This window comes from Thunnus maccoyii, chromosome 16, assembly GCF_910596095.1.
Source record: "Thunnus maccoyii chromosome 16, fThuMac1.1, whole genome shotgun sequence".
NCBI lineage: Eukaryota > Metazoa > Chordata > Actinopteri > Scombriformes > Scombridae > Thunnus > Thunnus maccoyii.
Genome location: NC_056548.1, coordinates 24883316 through 24904772, shown reverse-complemented (window position 1 = coordinate 24904772; position 21457 = coordinate 24883316). Strand labels below are relative to the sequence as shown.

Below are 21457 nucleotides of genomic sequence, written 5' to 3'. Positions count from 1 at the left end.
AATGAACTTAAATACAAGTATGGATGTTAAAAACACAACAACTCTGACATAATAATAAATAGACGATTTTCAGTTCACCGACTAACCTCTCGCACCTTAGTTAAGTGCATATAAACTATGATCCTGGTATGACAGAGGGAAGTAAACAGACAGATAATGTGGCTTTAACTCACAGCCCTCCTCCTTGACAGAAAATGTGACGTCACTCGGCAGTGCAGCCAATCAGAGAGCCAGACGCTCAGGCTGGAGGAGCACTCTGTGAGTTCGTGTAACTGGTGTGCATTTGGTTGTGTGTATGTGTGTGAGTGTGCGTGTCTGAATGCGAACAAGTTGATATTATTTTTAAATTTTCTTAACATCTTTGAATTAAGCAGTGGAAGTAAGTCGGGCCTCCGGCGAGTGGGCCGTCTTTCAGAGCCGCCTGAGGAACAGAAAAAGACTTTCCACAACAACAACGCAGACTCAAATGAACTCGAAAATAACAAGTTTGCTACGCACAGCCTTTGAAAACAAGCCACATCTACGCAGTTTAACGAATTTCGATTCATCTTCTTTTTCGACACTAGCTAACTTGGAGCTAAGAGTCTGCAGCTGCTCACGGTGTTTTTTTTTCTTTTTTTTCTTTCTTTTTTGTGGTTGTCAGTTTTCAGTCAAGTGATAACGTTAGTCCCGTGTGCCTTCTTTTAAATGAGCTAAAGTCGTTCATGTTAGCTAATGAAGTTGTAACCGTCACATAAGAGACAGTAATAAAAACGTAATTGTAGGGGATAAGCCATAAGCTACTCAAGCAAAAATGCTAAAGACTCTGACGAAGAAGCTAAGAAGACATTCACTCAATGAGATACATCCTTTTCAACTGAAGGTAAGTTTGTCTAAGTTACTTACTATTGTAATACTACTGTTGTAACATAATTTAAAGCCATGGGTAGAAGTTGTCAGTACACTTGTACAGTACTGAAATACTCAGTTCAGTACGGCTGAGAAGAAATGAGCTTGTTTGTGAACAGCGTGGCTTTACTTTTGTCTTGTGACTTGTTCATTTGTAGGCCAGTTGACTACGCAGTAGCTTAAACACTGCGAGTTATCAGCCTGTAACCAGAATGGGGTTATTGTGAGTTCATTAACACTTTCTCTCTTTCTGTTTCTCTTTCTTAAACACACACACACACGTTTGCACAGCTATTGTTGTAGGACATTGCACTAACGTCTATTCATTGTGGACAGCCTAACCTTAACCTCACCTCAATTCACACCTTAACCCTAACCTTGACCAGGACCCCAGGAATAACATTTTGCCTCATTAGGACCAGGCGTTGGTCAACATGAGGACTACTGGTCCTGACAATGTCGGTGTTTATACTAGAAAAGGTCCCAATGAGGTAACAAAAACATGCACACACAAACTGGGAGACAGACAGCATACTTATTGTACAGTCATGAAAGCAGCTGAACCACTCTGTGGAAATAGTCTGTGTGTGTTCTGATATATTCAAGCACGTGTTGTTTGGAGGTATTTTCCGCCTCTAAGCACCTCAGACCCTTCATTACTATGTTAGAGGGAATTTTCTCTTCATGGCTTACAGGTCCTGACCTGATGTTTACAAGAAGAAACCAGAGATCCACATTGCTACACAAACACATCAGTAAACATGTGGCATGTCAACAAACTGTCCCGCTCCCAGATGGACACTCATTGACTCATCAGCAGCAGTTCAGCTGTTTGTCATTCGAGAAAGTAAATCATACGTGTGTGTGTGTGTGTGAGAGAGAGAATAATATGTCCTCACCAACTGGCCAGAGTTCTCTCGTGTGTAAGACAGGATAATCTATTTGAGTGACATATTCATACCTGTGAAGCCAGTCCAGGTTCTTCATCTACAGAGGGAATGGCTTTTTTTCAAGAGGAAATGGTAGATGTGTGTGTGTGGTTTGCGAGGGGGAGCAGCAGTGGAAGCTAATTTGGACGTATACAAAGACCATAAAAAAAAACATTTCAGTAAAAACCTTATTGTTGTGAAATATAATTGTCCCGACATCTACAGTCTTTACCCTGCAATTTTCCACAACTGAATCCTTGGAAGTGCTCCCCAATTGTTACCGCCTGCTCAGTTTACATAATGCCTCTTTTTTGGTGAGGAGAAGGGTGAATTGTATCCTGCATGGGTCACTAACTTGCCCCATCCACAACACTATTGTGCGTCAACCAACTGTATAGTCGCATGGCAGCCATTTTGTGCCAAAGGGCTCTCGTTCAAAGGCCTGGCTGAGGATACAGGGGAAAGTGTGCCGTCCCTATTGTCTACTTCTGTTTGTGTTTGTTGCTCTGCTCAGTGGTAGGATTCTTTCTGGACGCTCGTCTTTCTTTGCCCCAACAACTTTGGTGAGTACAGTGTCGTTACTATTGATAGGAATCAATAGACTGGAACTGTTCTTTAAAGGGGTACTCCATTGATTTACTGCACTTCCGAAAAGTTGCGAGAGAACTGATGCAGCAGAGGCCGAAATATCTGGATCCTTAGCCTCTAGTGTGGATCAGACAGAAACACCGAATACTACTAGGGCTGCAACTGAGTATTTTCATCATCGATTAATTGTTTGGTCTATAAAATGTCCAAGAATGGTGAAAAATGTCAATCACTGTTTCCCGAATCTAAAGGTAACATCCTCAAATGTCTTCTTTTTATCCTGACCATAATTGATTAGTCCATGACCCAAATATATTTAGTTTAGTAGATAATAGATGACTCAAAATGATAGTGGATAAAATAGCTGGTGATTCATGTAGATTAATCAACTAATTGTTGCAGCTCTACTCAAAACAATGGATCGATTAAAAAGGTAGTTGGCAATAAATTTTCTTTCGATCGACTAATTCATTTTTGCGACTCTTGTTACTACATTTCCCATAATGCAACTCAGTGGCAGATTTTGTTAGACCTTTCTTGCATCATAAATGGCTTTCAAACTGTAGCCTACATTCCCAGTTTGTAAAGCAGGCTTTTTTATAATTTTGTAATCTCACATTGATTACAAAGCACATGATGATGACATCATCAGGGTTATTTTCACCCCCCAGATCCAGAGAGGTCATTATACAACTGTTCTCACAGACTGAAGTCATTTCCATGACAAGTAAACTCATCTTCATGTGTCATTGGTGGTATGTCCTTTTAAAATTAACCAAAAGTCTTATTTGGTTAAAGGACTCAAGTACAGACAAGTACTGATGTTTAAGGTGTAGCCAGAAAACCAAGCAAAGGTACTGCTATCAGTCAGCCATTGATGGTCAGATGTGAGCCCGGTTTCAGTACATGTTTCCTGTATGCCTTAATAGTGACGTCTATTGTTTTGAATATGATTATTAAAGCAGAATTCTGGCACCAGTTGGATTTAATTTAATGTTTTGTTCTAGCAGAGCACTTTTCTACGTCGTCATGCTTTTCAGAAGTAGCACAGATAATATTTGAGTTTGAAGTAGGTCAGGGCAATTCGGCAAAAAGTTTTATCACAATAATTTTTTTTCAGTCAGTATCAATATATTTCATGATATGAATCAAGGTAATATTTTTTGAACTTCAAAGTTCCCTTAAACTTAAAATTCTGTTAGGATTTACTTTGAGTGGATTCAGAATGTGAAAATGACCAAGAATTGTATCGGCTGCAAACAGAATATTATACAAAAATCAACTTAAATCTTCTCAGTGTAAACTTTTTGTTATGTAACAGCCTTCAAGCATTACAGTAGACTAAAAACTAAACTCACACAAACTTGGTTTCCAAATATGCAAAGTCAGAAAAGCTTTTCTTTCAGCTTTCAGATCCATTACTTACATTAGCTTCTTAAATCATGCCTTTTGCAAGAAAAAAGCAACAGCATGTGTTAGCCTATGTCTGTGTGTCTTTTTGCTTTCTTGCGATATAGTGTAACACTAGAAAACACAGACAGGACAGTTTGTTGTTGGGGCTTTTCTGTCAGCAGCTCTTTGCTGGTTCCAGGGGACGGGTTCACTGGTGGTTGTGACCGTAAATGCATGCACTCTATGTGCTCCATTGAGTGACAGTGTTTCAGGTATGTTGATATTGTGGCAGCTTGCCACAATATCAACATTGCCCGCCACATATTGATTTTCTATTTTAGGAGCTGCGTGCCCTCTCTCTCTCTGTCTCTCTATGTCTCTCTCTCTCTCTCAAACACATGACAACAGACCCATCTGTGAATAGCATGATATTAAACATTTCTCCGGTACAGTAGGTGGCAGCATGCACCTTTAACGTTCGTCTGTAGTCTGCCAGTAAAACCAAAGAAGAAGAAGAGGTGCGGCGTATGTGTGCTTTTCGTTAAGCTAACATGTCTCCTCACTTCCCTCAATCGTGTCTCTTACTTGCTTCTCAGCTCCTCCCAGCAAGGATGCGAGAGATGCGAGGAAGAGATGTGAGGACGGAAGAATTGATATTCATCAAACAGCTCATCAAGTCAGCTATCAATATATAGAAATTATTAAGTATCTTTTACTTAATTTCTAGGCTACATAGTGATAGCTGGAAGGAAAACACCTGATAATGGCTCCAGTTTTTTTTCATTTGATTATAGATCTATAGCAGCTTTAGTTTGTGAAAGTCTGACGTGCTTTTCACGCTCAGGATGATTTTATAGGAGATATGCAGCTGTGCAGCGCCATATTTTCCTGAAGGAACTGAGACGTACTTGAAACGGAAAAGAAGAAAGGAGAAGCATTTGGCTTATGAAGAAAAACAATAAAGTTACAGGAGTGTTTTTGTGATTGATTCATGATTCAGTAATTTTTATTTCATGAATAAATATGAAAAACTGCTGTCGGTGCCGTCATTCCTGTTCCACAGGTGCTTTCCTGATCTGCTGTATTATAATCACATATATTAATATTACTACATTAAAGCAGTTTCCACAACAGCGTGACTATACACTCTCCCGTCAGATCAGCAGACCATTCAATAGACACTCGATCAAAGAGGTAAAAAACTTCCACAGAGGATACACTTGTGGTTGCGAGGAAGCATAAATTAGCCTAATGAAAAGCACCACTAGTTGTTGGCTTTTCCCCATGGAGAAGATGTCTGGCCAAATCAGTCTTGACATCATGCATGGTTAGTATCATGAACACCTCTGCACAAATTTTTCCAAAACCGATACATTTAAGTTAACTATGATAAGTTAGTGTATGTTCTTAACACTATCTTGGAGACCCAACTTTTCAAATAAGTTATTAGCAAGCATGCAGGGCGGTAGCGGACCTCCCGTCATCCCATGGAGGATGTAACATTATACTAATGTTGAGAAGAATTTGAAACGAGAATTGAAAAAAAAAGGACAACGCAATGTGCTTTACATAGAATGACAATACAATTCCAACATAATGCATTCATTCAGGTATTTATTTGACATTAAGTGCTTGGCAATTAAAATATTTGCAGTGGAGCACCTTATATGCAGTATTATTTAATAATACCACCAGCTACCGCCACACATAGATTCTAATTCTGTGGAAAACATTTATTAGTCATATTATTATTATTATTATTATTATTATTATTATTATTATTGTTGTTGTTGTTGTTGCTGTGCATCTCTCTCTCTCTCCCTCCCCCTCCCTCCCTCCTTCCTCCCCCTCCTCTTTCTCTCTCAACCCAACTGTTTGAGGCAGATGGCCGCCCACCTAGAGCCTGGTTCTGCTCGAGGTTTCTTCCCATTAAAGGGGAGTTTTTCCTTGCTGCTGTCGCCAAGTGCTTGCTCATGGAGGAATTGTCGGGTCTCTGTAAATTAAAGAGCACAGTCTAGACCTGCTTTATGTGAAAAGTGCTCTGAGATAACTTCTGTCGTGATTTGGCGCTATATAAATAAAATGGACTTGTTTATCCACAGTATCTCCTTTGTTTATGGTTGTTGTGACCGCTGAGCTGTCGCTTTCTCTGTCAACACTTGAAGTTTCCTCCGAAGGAGCGCTCATCTCTTTGATGACTCTTGTATAATCAAAACAGTAGCATGTGGTTTGTTCAGCCAAGTCAACCAACCGTGTTTGTGGCGTGGACTGTTATAAATACTGCCATATGATTGGTTACAAATAGCTTTGTTCCTGTGATTTTATAGACTGTTATGCATTGTCAGGCATTGCTTCCTATCAACACTTATATCGAAGTTTCTAATTTTCTTAATGTTTAAATTTTATATGGCGATGACTTGAGTGTATATATTGTTTATATCGCACAGCCCTCGTTTAAAGTCTACCTCAGTGGTCACCGGGCTGAATGATCATTGCAGGATAGGGACTAAAGGTTTCTTAGGCCCTGTTACAGTACCATTCCCAGGAGCGTACTCTAATCAAGACTACTTACACTACTCTGTGGGGAAGATTCACTGGAGTGTGAGGGGAAAGAGAATCAGCCACGTCTGACCCTGTGTTGTGTGTTTTCATGAGAGGGGGAATGGAGTGTGACAGTGTCCATGTCAGTGTGGAAGGGCAGAGCAAAGCTGATATGTGTGTGAACTGGGTGGGGTGTGTACACTGTGACATTGCCATTGATCCAGCTTAGCAAGCTGCTCAGCGATGCAAGGGACTGACAAGGATTTCATTCAACTGTTCTTGACACACAAACACACAACTCTTTGTCCTGGCATGTATGCACAAAAGCAGTTTTTATGCTTTATTCATGCAGGCTCACTTTCACTTTGCTCATGTGTCTCCCCGCTCTCTGAATGATATCAAGTATTCTGCCTTATTACTTTGCCTTAATAGACACATGTGTGTGACAATACAAATCACAAGCTCAGTTAGACAATCTATAAATTCTGAAGTTGTGCAGCTATGATAAAGACAAAGTGCCAAATGTGCAGCCTAGAATGTTTCATATTGGAGAAAATCTTTAAATGTATTGAAACCTGCCAAATTATAAATGGCCATGGTCATGACATTTTGTCTCCCTGTCACTTTTTAAACTAATTTTCTAGGAATTATAGATAATAGGTAGTGCACAACAAATCATATCACACTTGATATTTGCAAATATGTGCACTGCATATTGCATCGCATAATAGTAGAATTGATTAACAAATCAAATCATCATGTAAACATTAATTCACCTGACTGGCATCCTTCCCTCAAAGGTTCAGACCTCTAAACGGAGCAGTGAAATACTTTGTGGACAATACACAATGTTAGAAACAGATAAAGAGGTTTTCTCAGGTGCACTGCAGGTCTGTGCTTCTCTCATGGCCGTAAGAAATCTTCACCTCAAACATAATTTGAATATTTGTCATGCAAAGTAGCAGTGGAGCCAGATTTAGTAGTTGGACGAGATGATGGAAAACACTACAAATGACTGACTTGAAGATAATATTTGAATGATGTTTGGAGAACGTATTGTTTATTCAAGGCTTTTACAGAGCTATGGCTAGCACGCTAATGTGGAAGCAGTAGCAGAGGGTCAGTTAGCTTTTTAAATGTAATTTTCACACTTGTTTTTAGCTTAGCACATTTCCTTCACCACGGTTTGTTTTCGGCGTGAATGCGATGCTAATGACTAATAAGCGTGTGGGGAAGGGTGTGACTGTGGGTGGTCCTGACCGAACATTGGATTGGGTTGTGTTTGTGCACCTCATGTATACATGGTGTACTTTCTACTTTGCATTTAGTTCCTTATCTTGCTGTATAAATATAACACTGTTACTTTTACTCTCATCAGAGTGCATGTGGGTACTTTTCCAGAAATACTTTTCATGTGGTGCCAGTACACAGCAGTGAATTTTACTAATCCACCTTATGAATTTCATAATCCAACCAGCACAGGTCCACCTGGACAAGTGATAGCTGGTGTTTTTGTTTTAATACATTTTACCTGTACTGTAATAATCCATCTTTATAACTGAAGAAAGAAAACAAAAACACACTACTAATTTTAGTTGGTATGTAGTATCACTCCAGCCACAGCTTCATTTTTTTCTGGCCATTTTTTTTTCTCCTTATCAGGGAAGGAGTGCTGGAGTTGTACTGCTGTTCATCCGAAACTGACACTTCTGGAAAGGCGGTATCGATGCTTAGCTGCAGGGATTAAAGTATGAAGCAGCCTATCCAGGTTGGAGTGGTGCAATCCAGGCTTAACCACAGCATTATACACACAGCTTTATAAAGAACTGGAAGTGACAAGAAAACCTAGCAAGAAGAAGTGTTTGTCCCAAGAAGTTTTATAAGCATATTTTCATCAAGTACATCAAATATTGTCAGATCCAGCTGTTAAACTTGAGTGTGATGATAACACGCAGACTACAAATTCATTCTTGTACATCAGTTTAGTTGCTGATTCTAGATTTTATGGACATTTTCAATAACAAAGTCTATTTTGTATATGTTAGAGCAAAATCGCACGAGAACATCAATTTAACACCATATTTCAGAAAAGATGGTGGTGATGGTCACGTTTGCAAAGACTAGAAAACCCACGCTCGACTGAGGTTCAAAAACTGTACTGGGAGTGAAACAGCATTCAAATACTTGTGTGTGCACTCAGTCTTTGTTTTACACTCCCAGATGTGATTTGCATGTCTGAACTTTTTATGGTCTGTTGACACAGACCTTCTTTGCATAAGTAGTTATTCCCCAGATAGAGTACTAGTTATTCAAGTTGTGGTTCGTGTCAATGTGATAACAAAATACTTATGTGTGCTACTTCAGACATCAGCCAATATCCTTTAAGTGAACCACACACGTTCTATATTTCTGTTATTGTCTGATCCATTAACAGCATCTTCTGAGGTGGTCCCCAAGGGGAAGAAAAGACCAAATTGTTACTGTCAGTTTATATTTGACAGTAAGTGCTCTGTGGAGAAGCATCAGACTTCTAGATCAAAAGATGCAGAGAACTTGTTACCTCTGCAGCTTTAAATGGTAAAATATCTAAGAACTATGAGTAATCATCCTGCTGATCTCACTGAGCATGAATACAGATGTAAATGTCTCACACTAAACTGATGCCTCTTCTGAGTACAATTAAGACATGAGGTTTATGAACCACCAGTGTCGCTCCATTCTTAGTATCCGGCTGCAGTAACTTTTAATAGGATTTCAGCTGCTTCATGGATGCTGCCCAACAATAATTCACTAGAGTGTAGAGTCTAGCTCAAACCCCAAGCCAGCCACTTGCCAAAATACATTTCCTTCCCACAGTTATTCCTTGGTGTAATTTTCCTGCGGAGTTCATGAAGTGACGCTGTTTAACTCAAGACTCCATCATACGAGAGCCAAGTCTTGTACACTGGCTCTGGGCCTGTTCATTGAGAATCTGTCCCGCAACTCATGTACCATTGAAAGGCAAGACAGCTGCACTCAGGCCTTATCCAGATATCTTAAATGTCAGTAATGGTGATCTTACCCTGAAATATTAGACTATATCCTATGCTATCATATGCTATTTGATACCTTGAAATATAGTATTCAGTACTGTGCTGGGTCATCAGTCTATATATGCAGACTCTATTTCTAATGTTTTACCATCAGACTTTAATTTAGCATTTTTCTTACACTACATTACATAGAAAGGATCTTATGGACGTGTGTCATTTTGTGGGCATTTTCAGAAACCACATTATGTGTTTACAGTAGAGTGTGTGAGATACAGCTAAGTGATGTGACAAGATGATTTTGATTTCACCAAAATAACATGTTGTGGGACAGTTTGTAAATTATACAGTGGAATTCACACTTAAAGTGAATTGAATGCTGTCTGCTCTTGTTGGGCTTTGAGACCACGGCTCCTTTCTCCCCTTTCCCTCTTTCTGAAGAGCTTCAGAAAGAAGAGGAGGTGTGTGTGTGTGCGTGTGCATGTACGTGTGTGTGTGTATTAGAGAGTAGAAGGGAGGACACTGTGTATGTTGGTGTGTATGTATGTGTGTAAGCATACACACACACACACACACACACACACACACACAAGCACAGATGGCAGCTGCTCAGCGAGGCCTCGGAGTGGTAATTACTGAGTGTGAGGCGCATTACTTAACTCTTAGCGTTGCAGTCTGCAGGGTATCTGTATTGTTGCTACTGCTGTAGATGAGGAATTGATTTTAAAGAGACAGTCTGTGGGAACAGAGAGTTGCCTGAACTTGGACAGCATCCTGACTCTACCAGTCCTGCTTTTTGTGACTTAAAGCATTCATATTTTATGTAATGCAGCTGTAGAAATTATCTCACTCTTTTTTTTTTTAATGGAGGCCCATTATAAATGATGTTGCAGATTAGGAATTTGTTTTTTGGTCAGCTAGGGAAATTGCAATGGCTAATGTTTTACTTTTTACTTATCTGGACTTGAACTGAATCTGTGTTGATGTACTTTTGATAAACTGTAATGAATGTTTAATTGGATATGTGTGCCAGCTTTTGAGCTTCTGAACTGTGACTGACTAAGTATTAAGTGGCACTTTGTAATTGATATTCTTGTCCTCAACTGATTCAGTGAAACTGAATACATCCGTCATAATTGATCCCAGAGCAAATAAAATTTTTGAATTAAAAAAAAAGAAAAAAGGGGAGGCTTTTTGGAGGGTTATTTTCCAACTCTTACCTATGTAAGGGTTAATATTCCAAGTATTACTATGTGGCATATTTGACCTACAGTATAAGCTCAATCCTTTTTCCAGATTTCTTACCATGGCAGTGGTGAGGGAGGGGAGAGTGATGACTCAGAGGGAGAGAACCAGGAGCTTGCACAGATTGACAGAGGTATGTGCCCTCTGCCCACCAAATGATTTTCATTATAAATAGATGATGATAGTCTCCATCACATGTTGATTATTATGCTTGTCAAGGAATGCCCTTAAATTGACCAATCACAAATTCAGTGTTGTAAATTAAGAGTATTTCCACTCTTTTGTATCAGTGTCTCCACCTTCTTCTTTGACATTTCCTGTGTATTGACTCCTCTAGAGAGACGGAGAAATTGCGCCCTCACCCCTTTGGCCACCAGCCAGCAGCACAACCAGGGTCCCCTCTCTCCAGCCCGATTACGACGCCTCCGCCTCTTGCTAGATGCCAATCTGGATCGCCACTCTTCAGAGGAAGAGCTGGAGCGAATCAGCTGCGGGGACAACAGGAAGTGGGTGTCACTTCCCCAGCGCCACAGCGATCACCACAGTAGCACCTCCAGCGATGAGGAGGTGCGGGACCTCTGTGGCTGCGGGTCACCAGCTGCCTCTGCCAGGCCGCTGGTTGAGCCAGGTGCTTGCCTGGCCGCCTCCCCCAGCCCTGTGCTCTTCAGCTCCAGCCCACCACGTAGCCTCAAGCCGCCCCCCATGCGCTTTCAGCTCCAGGTGGTGAAGCCAGTGGCACGGCCAATCATTTTGACCCACTTTGACCAGTCAGCACCTTACAGAAAGTATCGACATAGCTACGGCGGGGAACCAGGGAGGCCCAGTCTTGACCTAGAGAAAATGCAACAGGTTAGTAGTCCACACTATAGTTTAATACTTTATCACTGCCCAATATGTCAAACGATATCTCATAATGTAACAGGCAGATTGGCATGACACTTACTCTACACATTAAAACTTACACATTACACATTAAAATCATCACCATGTTATTCATTCCATGTAACACTTTAAACTAGGAGTGTGAATGGGGTAGACGGCCGCTAGCTCAGCTTAATTATTGACTTAAAAATGACAGTGGTGGAGGAAGATCCTACACATAAGTAAAACTAGCAATACATTATAAAACACTTCATTACAAGTAAAAGTACTTTATTAAAAATGTTACTTAAGTAAAATTACATTTTGCCAAAATGTACTTTATGTATCAAAAGTAAAAGTACTTAATGCAGAAAATGGCCCCAGTGAATGGTGTACTATTATATATTTTATTATTAGATTGTTATTATTGATGCATTAATGTGTAAGTAGCATTTTAATACTGTATTGTAGTTGGTGGAGGTGGAGTTAATTTTAACTACTTTATATCCTATTGGGTAGTTTAATCTAAAGCAATGCATCATATTTTGTAAGCTCATCATATGTTTTAAACAATAATTTGAAATGTTAAAGTAATGAGGAAATATAGCTGTCAAATGAGTACAGTAGGCTCAGTGATGTAGAAGTAATATAGATATACTCAAGTAAAGTACTTCAAATTCGTACCTCAGAACAGAACTTGAGTAGAAGTACATGTAAAATGACAATGTAGTAATGTTCTATTTAACTATTATCTGCGTAATTGTTACATTACTTATCTCTCACATCACTGTCAGACTATTGAACTCTCAGTTGATATCAGTTGGATGTTTAGCTTGGAGACTACCTTCATTCTTAATTACCAGGGTCCAAAATAAAGTAATACGACACACACACCTAATCATCTTTGTTATTTTGTTCTTGTTCTTTGTGTAGTTTTCTCAGCTGCTTTGTCTACAGAATAGAAGAGAGGAACAAATATTTCTTTGAATTAAACGGTACATTTCAGAAATATGATGAGCTGAGGTTTTGCATATCTTTGTTACAGGATATGGTAACCACTATGGTGGTTTGGTAATGTCTTCCTGTTAGCTAAATTCATTTTATACTCCAAAATACTTAAAAATAGATAACCACTTTGCCTAACAAAACATTTCAATATTAGATGAAGTATATATCTTGGCAATATCAATACAGTTATTATACACTACCTGCCACTGTAGTAATATGTGTATTTCAGAGAGAATGTTGAAAGTACCAAACAGCAGATGAGCATTACGCCACCCACTGAACAACACAAACAGTTATGTTGGGCTGCGGATTTGCTCCATAAATACAAAGATGTCCCTGCAGTCTAACCAGCTTCCCTCCACACACACATGGCCACACAAATGTGCACGCTCGCACAAGCAAACAAAGTCTTCCCTTTCCATAGCCGGACGCTCGCCACCACGGTGGTCTGGCTGGAGAGGGATGAAGGAGAGGGAGGCACGGACGGCAGATGTCCGCCCTCATTTCTCACAAAGGCTGGCGAGCGAGGGGAAACGATGGAGGGGTGGAGGCAGAAGGAGAGGATTAAATAAACAACAGAAAAACGACAGCCACTAATGAGTCATGGAGAAGCTGGTCCACTAATCATTAAAATCCAATAGACTTGTTGGCCCACACCATGGATGGGAAAGGGTGTGTGTGCGCCTGAGCGTGTGTATGTGTGTGTTTGCAGAGAGAGAAACTGCAGGTTTCAGGGGTCCATATGTCCATGGGGTTTTTAGAGGGAAAGAACAGATGATGAGAGACAGCGGGCAGCAATGAGAGGGGTGAAAAGGAAAAAAAAAGAAGAGAGAGAGAGTGTGTGTGTGTGTCGCGCTGGGGTACGCGTCTATCATCCTGCCTGTCTTTTTGTGTCTGCATGTGTGCATCCTCCTGTCTATGAGTTTGTTGCTGTATCTGTGTGTGTCTGTATGTGTGAGAGTGTGTGCACACTCAGTCAAGTGGAATGGGAGGTGCTGCAGGGAATACAATAGGGGGCCTATAGAGGTAGCTAGCAGACAGGGCTCCAGTCTCCCATTAACCCTTTAGCTGGACAACTTCCAGTGTCTAAGTCCGCCTTGACTTCCACACTGTCACCATGTAATTTCTTTTATGGATGCTGCTTGGGAGTTTAAACCAAAGCAGAAAGACAAGTTCTTTTAAAAAAGCAATTTAAAGGTGTCAAAACCAGGGGAATTGTGTGTGATATGTGTGGTCGGTGGAAGAGCAGTGCACAACTAATATCTAGAATGGGTTGCAAAACACTTTTCATGTCCTGCTCCCTGATAAATTCATTTAAGACAGCAGACTTCTAAAATATCTCTTGTTGCAGATCTAATTATATAATATAATAGTTTTTTTTTGTTATGTATGAACTGGTGAAGATTCATCTATGATGTGGGATGAGTGAAAGCTGTGATCAAAGTTGTCATTGTTTGACTCTACTGATCCATGACTATCTAAGACAAGCTTACAAGGCTACTGTGGTCAAATGTGACCAGCATGAGCTGCAACCTTACATTCATTTATTTCATAATTTTCTTACAAGCAGAGTTAAAAAGTCAACATGTAGTAGCCCTTTTACTATTATACCTTCTTACCAGCCATTTTACAATCATAACATTGTTTTTGAGACTTTTCCTAACGTCTAAAGGGCCATTTGTCACAGCAGACATCATCCTCTGATTTATTTCACTAAGGGTTGTACTAAATGTTTGCCTAGATAAGGCAACCCAAGGCATACTTATTCAGAAAACATGTTTCATATTTTACACCAAGTCATTTCAATTTAAAATGTCATAAGTCACTGAAAACAAAACATATATAATAATTAAAAAAGCATCCACTCTCAAAGCACTTCCTAAAACAATTACAAAGATAACCTTCAACACTTTTCCCTTTTTTATATGTTGTTTCTTGTGCTCTTCATGTCTGTGTCATTCCCGACCTGTTGGACGTCACTCATGTATGTTGAGGGGGCTGGTGTAGGCAGGATGACTCTGTTGTAGTTGTGTAGGTTGAAACAAGATCAGGACAAAATGATCAATATAAGTCAAATATTGAGTAAGATAAAGTTAGTTCTTATAAAGTCATGATATTTTTGATAATTACATAAAACTGAGTCACTTGATCCCATACAGTATTAAAAATGTGCATATTTTTGTCACCTTATCTTTGTTATCTTTTTTTTTTTTTTCCAAACAGCTTGCACCTAAATGGACTGTAGTGCCATTGATAAAAAAAGATAAGGGTTGGCAGGAGGTGAGCATGAGGGCAAGTGCACACCAGCTCTCTCCCACATCACAACAGCAGGAGTCTTGTGTTTCCATTCTTTCCTGTGCTCCCTTCCCCCTTAGAAGCTACATCCCCGACTCGAGACAATTCGATGATTGTGTGGTCCCTCCACCCCCGCTGTTTTTTTTTTTTTTTTTTTGAGAATAGTGGAGCTGCGTGGACATGGAGGGGAGTGGGAGACAGGATATTGCATAAGTGTCATTGACTGACTGTTTAGTTTAGTGAGACAGCTGGATTTGACTCACTTCCTTGATCATCTTGAATCAATGTTAATTGACTGCCAGTGTTCAGGTCTTGTCACATCAGATGTTCTTTAAATTTTGAAAAGGTTTAAGTAAAATATACTTAGAATCAACATTCACATGCACATAAGCCTGGTATGTACAGTTACTCATCTGGGTTCCAAAAGTTTATTGAACTGTACACCAGCATGCTGCAGAGGTTTTACTCATGTTGAGGGAAAGGAACTATATACTCTTCATAGCTGTCATTCTACATTCTTCTTCTCCACAGAAAATGCTGCTGAAAAAGAACTGTGGAGGGAAAACACGGACTATAAAGATTCGGGTGAGTTCATTTTTATTCAACATACACTTTCCCATAGCAAATGAACAAAAACCCTCTTGTAGAATTTTGCCATGATGAATGTGCTCAGTTTAAAACTTTGCTGTGATGGCTGTCATAAAGATAAGTTGTTTACACAAGTGGTATTAATTTGAATACACACACACACTCACACACACACACTCACACACTGGTGTTCCTTTTATGCTGAACCATAATAGGCAGTCCAGATCAGGGTGTCCATTACAGCAATGATAAGGTTGCTCGGCCCCCATGAACAGCCCAGCCTGTCTTGTCGCCAGCACCTTGATGTCCATCCAACTGCATACTGTGACAGCATCTGGCAACAGCGTTTGTTCCCATGCCATGCTAGCAACAGAGCCATGCCTGAGACGTCTGCAAATCTGATAGCACTATCAAATTCCTTTTGCAAACAGCGGCGAGCTAAACTCTGTTTACTGCACTGATACCTAAGACAAAGGAACAAGAAGGAAAAATGCGGTCTTGTCTCTTTTTCAGGTTGGTCTCGTTTGATCTCTTGATCTCACTCAACAACCTTTAATAGCTCAGCTTTACACTTGTCCCATTAGCGGTCTTCGAAGTGTACATTTACTCACCTAAATAGCTTTGTAAACACAAAGGTATTTTCCCAAGATTGCATCCTGAAGGATCTTCCCCTAAAGTGGTTTTCCTAACACAATGTCTAATAATCATCCACCAACTCAGCACTGCCACTGTGCATAGGTTCGGTGGATAGTGTTTGTAGTGAGTAAGGGAAGCACGCTGGAGAAGCAGAGTCGATTGGAACAAGCCCGGGCATCTTGGCACAGAGCGTGGCACTCCAGAAGGATGCACAGTGTGGTGAGAAAAGTGACGTTATTATCACCTTGTGTGGGATAGTGTCAATGGAACCTCATCACACACTTGTTTATGTACACACGCACACACACACACACACACATACACCAACTGTAACAGCATTTAGGTTGCTCCAATCCTCCACATAGAAGCGAGAGGTATGTACGAGGGGGACCAATCTGTATAAAGTGATCTTTGAGAGTGGTTGAGGGAGAACAAGTGAGCGGCGATGAGAGATGGAGTTGAGGAGGAGGAAGAGGAGGTGGAGTGTTTTGCGGTTCCCTCGTGGTGTATTTCCAGGGATGAAGTCATTTTCCATTTATAGCCTGGCCGGCTGCTATCTGTTTAGCTCCACTGATACACAGAGATATTGCTCATTATCCTCTGTTCTCACTGGTGTAGTTGGTAGTGTTGTTGTCCTCGTCAGTGACGTCTGTAGGCATTGGGTATGTTCCAGTTGATAGATTTCCTTGAAGTGAGTACACAGCGAGTCTTGGGATTGATGAGCCATTTGGAGGCTTGTGTTGACTCTTGCTACCCTTTGTACCACTCCGTACCGTGAGCCATCCCATCTCTCCTCCTCTGTTACATCTTTTCTCTGCTGCTTTCTCTCTCCCACCTCTCTCTTTCTCCCCCTCTTTTATCTGTGGACCCTCAGTTTCCTGGCCTGGATCCAGGAGAGACACTGGATCTGGATGGGGCCCCAGCTTTGAGATTGGATTCAAGCATTCAAGCATGGGAGTTGTTAAGGGGTTGAGGAGGTCGATGGTGGTGGTAGTGTGTGTGTGTGTGTGGGTGTGTGTGTTTTAAGGGGGGTCATGTGGAAGCAGTATGAAAAACACAGCTTTGGTCGCTGCTGCTGAGGCCTTCCCCCTCAAGAGGGGTGGGGGGGCAATAGGAGAGTGGGGTGATGAGAGCTTCCCAGGCTGTAGCAGGCAAGAGTGATGGCGTCTGGTTTCAGCCACTGTACAGAAAGATTTGGGGGAGGGCAAGGCGAAGATTGATTGAGGTGAGGGAAATGGTGCAGATATGGAGAGGATGGAAAGGAAAAACTCAAATGAAGGAAAATGTGCTTTGATTTTTGATTGAGGGAAACTTCATGACTTGGATGTGATGTGAAGACATTCTTGGTCCTAGCATTAGGACACACCGATTTTAAAGGAATACTTTGACATTTTGGAAAATATGGTTATTGAAGAATTAGAAGGTTGATACAACTCATGTCTGTCCATCAAATATAAAGCTACCACCAGTGGCCAGTTAGCTTGTCTTAGTATAAAGACTGTTGGAAATGTTTTTTTCCACTTTGGTCTTTGTACAGGTTAAATAAATGAGATATAACATGTTAATTAGTGAGCTTAGTGAATTTTGTCACCTTTGGGCAGAGCCATGGTAGCTGTTTCCACCTACTTCCAGTGGGAGACTCTTGACAACCACTATGTCATGTGACCGATGAGGTAACTGAGCTAGCACTATCGTTAGCAAGCTAATCAGCTAGCACATTTACTGCCGGCTGAAGACTATATTGGCTATGCCAGATATTACAATATTATCTATGAGACCACGCTAGCTGTGGATTGGACATTGTTGCTTTATTTGAGAAAATGGTACTACAGACACATTTCAGTAGGAACTGATTACTGAAATTTATATTTGTTGCTTAGTAATTACACAGTATTGGGGTCTCCATGATCTGATATATTTGTTGACATTGTGAACAGAGCTGGTGAAGTCTGTCGCCGAGGTAACAGAGCTGTAATACAGAAATCGTCGTCAAGAGTCTTGTGCTTCCAGTCTTTGAGCTTAGCTAAGCTAACCTGTTGCTAGCGGTAGCTTCATATTTACCATCAGAGTGGTATCAATCTTCTCATCTAATTCTCAGCAAAAAAAGTATATTCCCCAGAATGTCAAACTATTGCAACAACAGAAGGCTTGGTAACACGGGTTGAAAGTATTTCACATGTGCAGATTGGGGGCTAAATTACTGATCAACAGGACTAATTTATAACAAAATTAAATTTTGGGGAAGAGGCGTGAGATAAGTGAGATATTACTGGTGTTTTAACTCGGCCTTCTAACTGCTTCATGTGATGGTACTGTTTTCCACAAACTGAGGAACTTGTACCTGTGAGACTTGTACTTTGTTTGACCCGTCTGGGCCCTAAATGTCCATCAAACTGCAGATGTGACCAAGAGACAACTCTGAGGGGATTGCTAACATGGATAGGGAGCCATCCTGATGTATGACTCCCCCGCAGCTGGTCTGACTTGCAGTTACCATATGGAGAACATCTTAACACAGTTCACATCTATCAAGTTTACTGTAACTTGTTCATGGGCTGTGATTTGTTTCTCCACTTCTCACTTTTTGCCTGTTTATATTAACATCGGTAGATAAAAGCGCTCTAAGTGATATTGGGAATTGTTGCCATGTTACTGTGACTCAGTTGTCAGTGTTGAATCCCTAAAGATGTTGTCTGAAGTCATAGCAACACCTGTAGCCTCACATGCACCGTTAATGGAGCTTATTTCATATGCACTGATGTCACTGAGTACTTTTCCAGTAGCAATGGGGCACTCTCTCACTATCTCACTGCTGCAGTGGAAGCCAGTTGCAGAGATGCATCCATGTCAGTTTTCCTAGAGGTGCTTGCAAAGAGAAACATTGTTGACACTGAGCACACACACAGCCCACACTCACTTAAGTTCTCTCTCAGACCCATGGGAAAAGCTTCTAATTACACTGAGTCTATCTATCTCGAGGTCCTAATCTCTCTCAGTCCACCTTCTCACTAACTTCACTCCCCCTCAGCAGGCTCTGGAGAAAGTGCTGCCTCACTGCCAAATCCAACAAAGTCATTTCCTGTCGTTTCCTGTTGGGAGGAAAATGACCAGGGCTAATTTTAGACAGCGGGCTTGTAGAGCCACAAGAAACGAGGTTCAGCTCAGAGGGGGATGTCTCTGTGAGTGGAAAAGCATTTATGTCACCGAACCTGCAGCGTGAATGAAAAACAAAGTCACAGTGCAAGTGTTCTAACGAGGTGCAGTCATTTTCCCACCACTGCTAGTCTGGTTTTATGTTCCTTTTCTCACAGTCTCATGACACGACCACACATTTATGCTGCATCAAGAAAAAAACAAAACAGTGTCACTACTGACGTGAACTGACGACTACCAATAATACTATAACTCAAGGACAGCAGGTAATCCTGGCCCTTTGGCACATGCCATTTCCATCCGATAAAGCTCAAAAGCTGGATTAACCCAAACACCTACTTCTGACAGGCCTGTCACTCACCATGACCACTTGTCTCTCTTTCTGTCCGCAGAATTTGACTGGCAGTCGTCCTCCGCCCAGGTACACGTACGATCCCTCCATCTTCGCCTTCCGGTCCCTGAGCACAGTGCCCCCCTGCAGCCCCCTGACCCCGTCCGAGGATCCTCCCTGCTCATAAGGAAATTCATTCACTGCCAGATAATCCTCTTCCCCCCCTCTTCATTCCCAGATGGCTGCTTTTTTTGTGGCTTCTGCAGCGAGACCAAGGAGTGACTGTTATGAAACAGACCGCTAGAAAGACTTTTGTTTGATGGTCGAACTATTGCACACTCAGGTAATCCCACCCTGTAACGCTGTCACTTTGATCATTATTCTCCATGTGAAATCAACAGGAACATTTGGAGAATAAAATGGCCTAAACAAAACATTTCTAAGGATATTTCAGGTATTGCATATTATATTGCTGTCTCTGAAAAGATCCTGTGATTGGAGAGGGAATGATCAAGAAACAAATATGGACTATGGACCAGAGGTGGTACAAAGGGACAAGGCTACAACCTGACTTTAGTTTTGGGCTGGATCAGTTTCAAGGGAAATAATGCATGTAAGACAATCAAATGGTTCCAAGGTTTCTTCCTTTGATGTGATTACTGGACATCTTGTAAGGTTCTTGGTAACTACATATTCTAAACATGGCGAGGTGAGTCACCTGATATCTTGTTATTGTCGAGATGAACATAGACAGTGGTCAAATTCGTCTGTCTGAAAACCTACTTCGTTGGATGTGTTATTTGAATATGCAGGTCATGACGAGCTATAACAAAATGTATGATTGTAGTTGAATAGTCAACCTTTGACCTTTGATGATGTACGTTTCTTAATGAATTTTAGTCCAGGTCAAAGTTAAGTACTTGTATCCTCTTTTCTTGCATGAATTCCACTGTTTTGCAGAAAGAGCGGTATGTTGAAATAAGGAAGTATGAGTATAGTTTGCTGCACATTTGGCAAGTGTATCTGGTGCTGTGTTATGCATAGCCTACTTGTAGTGTGCCATTTTTTTTCCAATATTGTACCTCATTACTTTCTAGGTAGAAGAGGACCACTGGTATATCTAAGACATCCCAGTGTTTTCTAAAGATCTCTTAATGCCTTGAAATGACATTCCTGTTGTGTTGAATGAAACTTGAGGTAGTTCTCAGCTCTTGAAACGAGCTGATTAATTGATTAAACACAATGTCACCACTGTAACTAAGATTTTGCCGAAGTGAATGTAACATTGTGACATGTTTTCGTCCCTTGTTGCACAAAATGAATCAATAAATGCCCTGTGGCCTCTTGTTAAGGAGGTGATTTTTATTTGAATCAATATCATCTTGTGACATAAATACAGAGAGAGCATCAATTCAAGGAAAAACATGAATGAAAGAGTGGTGAGACATAACAAATGCAGATGCTTCCATTCAGGACTCATTGAATGGTTGAGGATGACTTACTAGACCTAAACTCAACTGAACACCTTTGGGAGATTTTGGAGTGATGTGATAGACAGTGCTCTCACTACTATCATCAAAACACCAAAGACGGAACATCTTTTGGAAGATTGCTGTTCGTTCCTCTGGTAGAGCGCCGGAGACTTGTAACATCCATGCCAAGAAGCATCAAAGCTGTTATGGAAGCTTGTGGTGGCCCAAAACCTTTTTTAAATTTGTCACAACATACTTTTTAAGATGTTTTACTCTTCTTGAAACTCAGCATTAACTATATATTTTACAGAGGTGTGGTATTTCCACAGAATTTATTGGCGAAACAGCTTAAATCCCACACAGAATCTTTAAAGCTGCACTACTCAGTATTTTTTATGTTAACAATTGGTCAAATGACTGTGTGTTATGTGAAAGTAGCTGCCTTGTGGAGGCAAACTCTCATAGAATTATCACCTGAATTTACAGTTCCCCTCAGCTCAA

At 40.7% G+C, this 21457-nt stretch overlaps 1 protein-coding gene across 1 annotated transcript; it reads left to right on the top strand.

Moving 5' to 3' along the window:
- The first annotated feature begins 243 nt into the window (after positions 1–243).
- si:dkey-16j16.4 lies at positions 244–20835 on the top strand. Its single transcript, XM_042388400.1, has 5 exons — positions 244–862; positions 10664–10745; positions 10950–11461; positions 15308–15361; positions 19546–20835. Exons 1-5 carry the CDS (start codon positions 794–796, stop codon positions 19669–19671), a joined length of 843 nt encoding a protein of 280 aa, XP_042244334.1. The 5' UTR covers positions 244–793; the 3' UTR covers positions 19672–20835.
- The last annotated feature ends 622 nt before the right edge of the window (positions 20836–21457 follow it).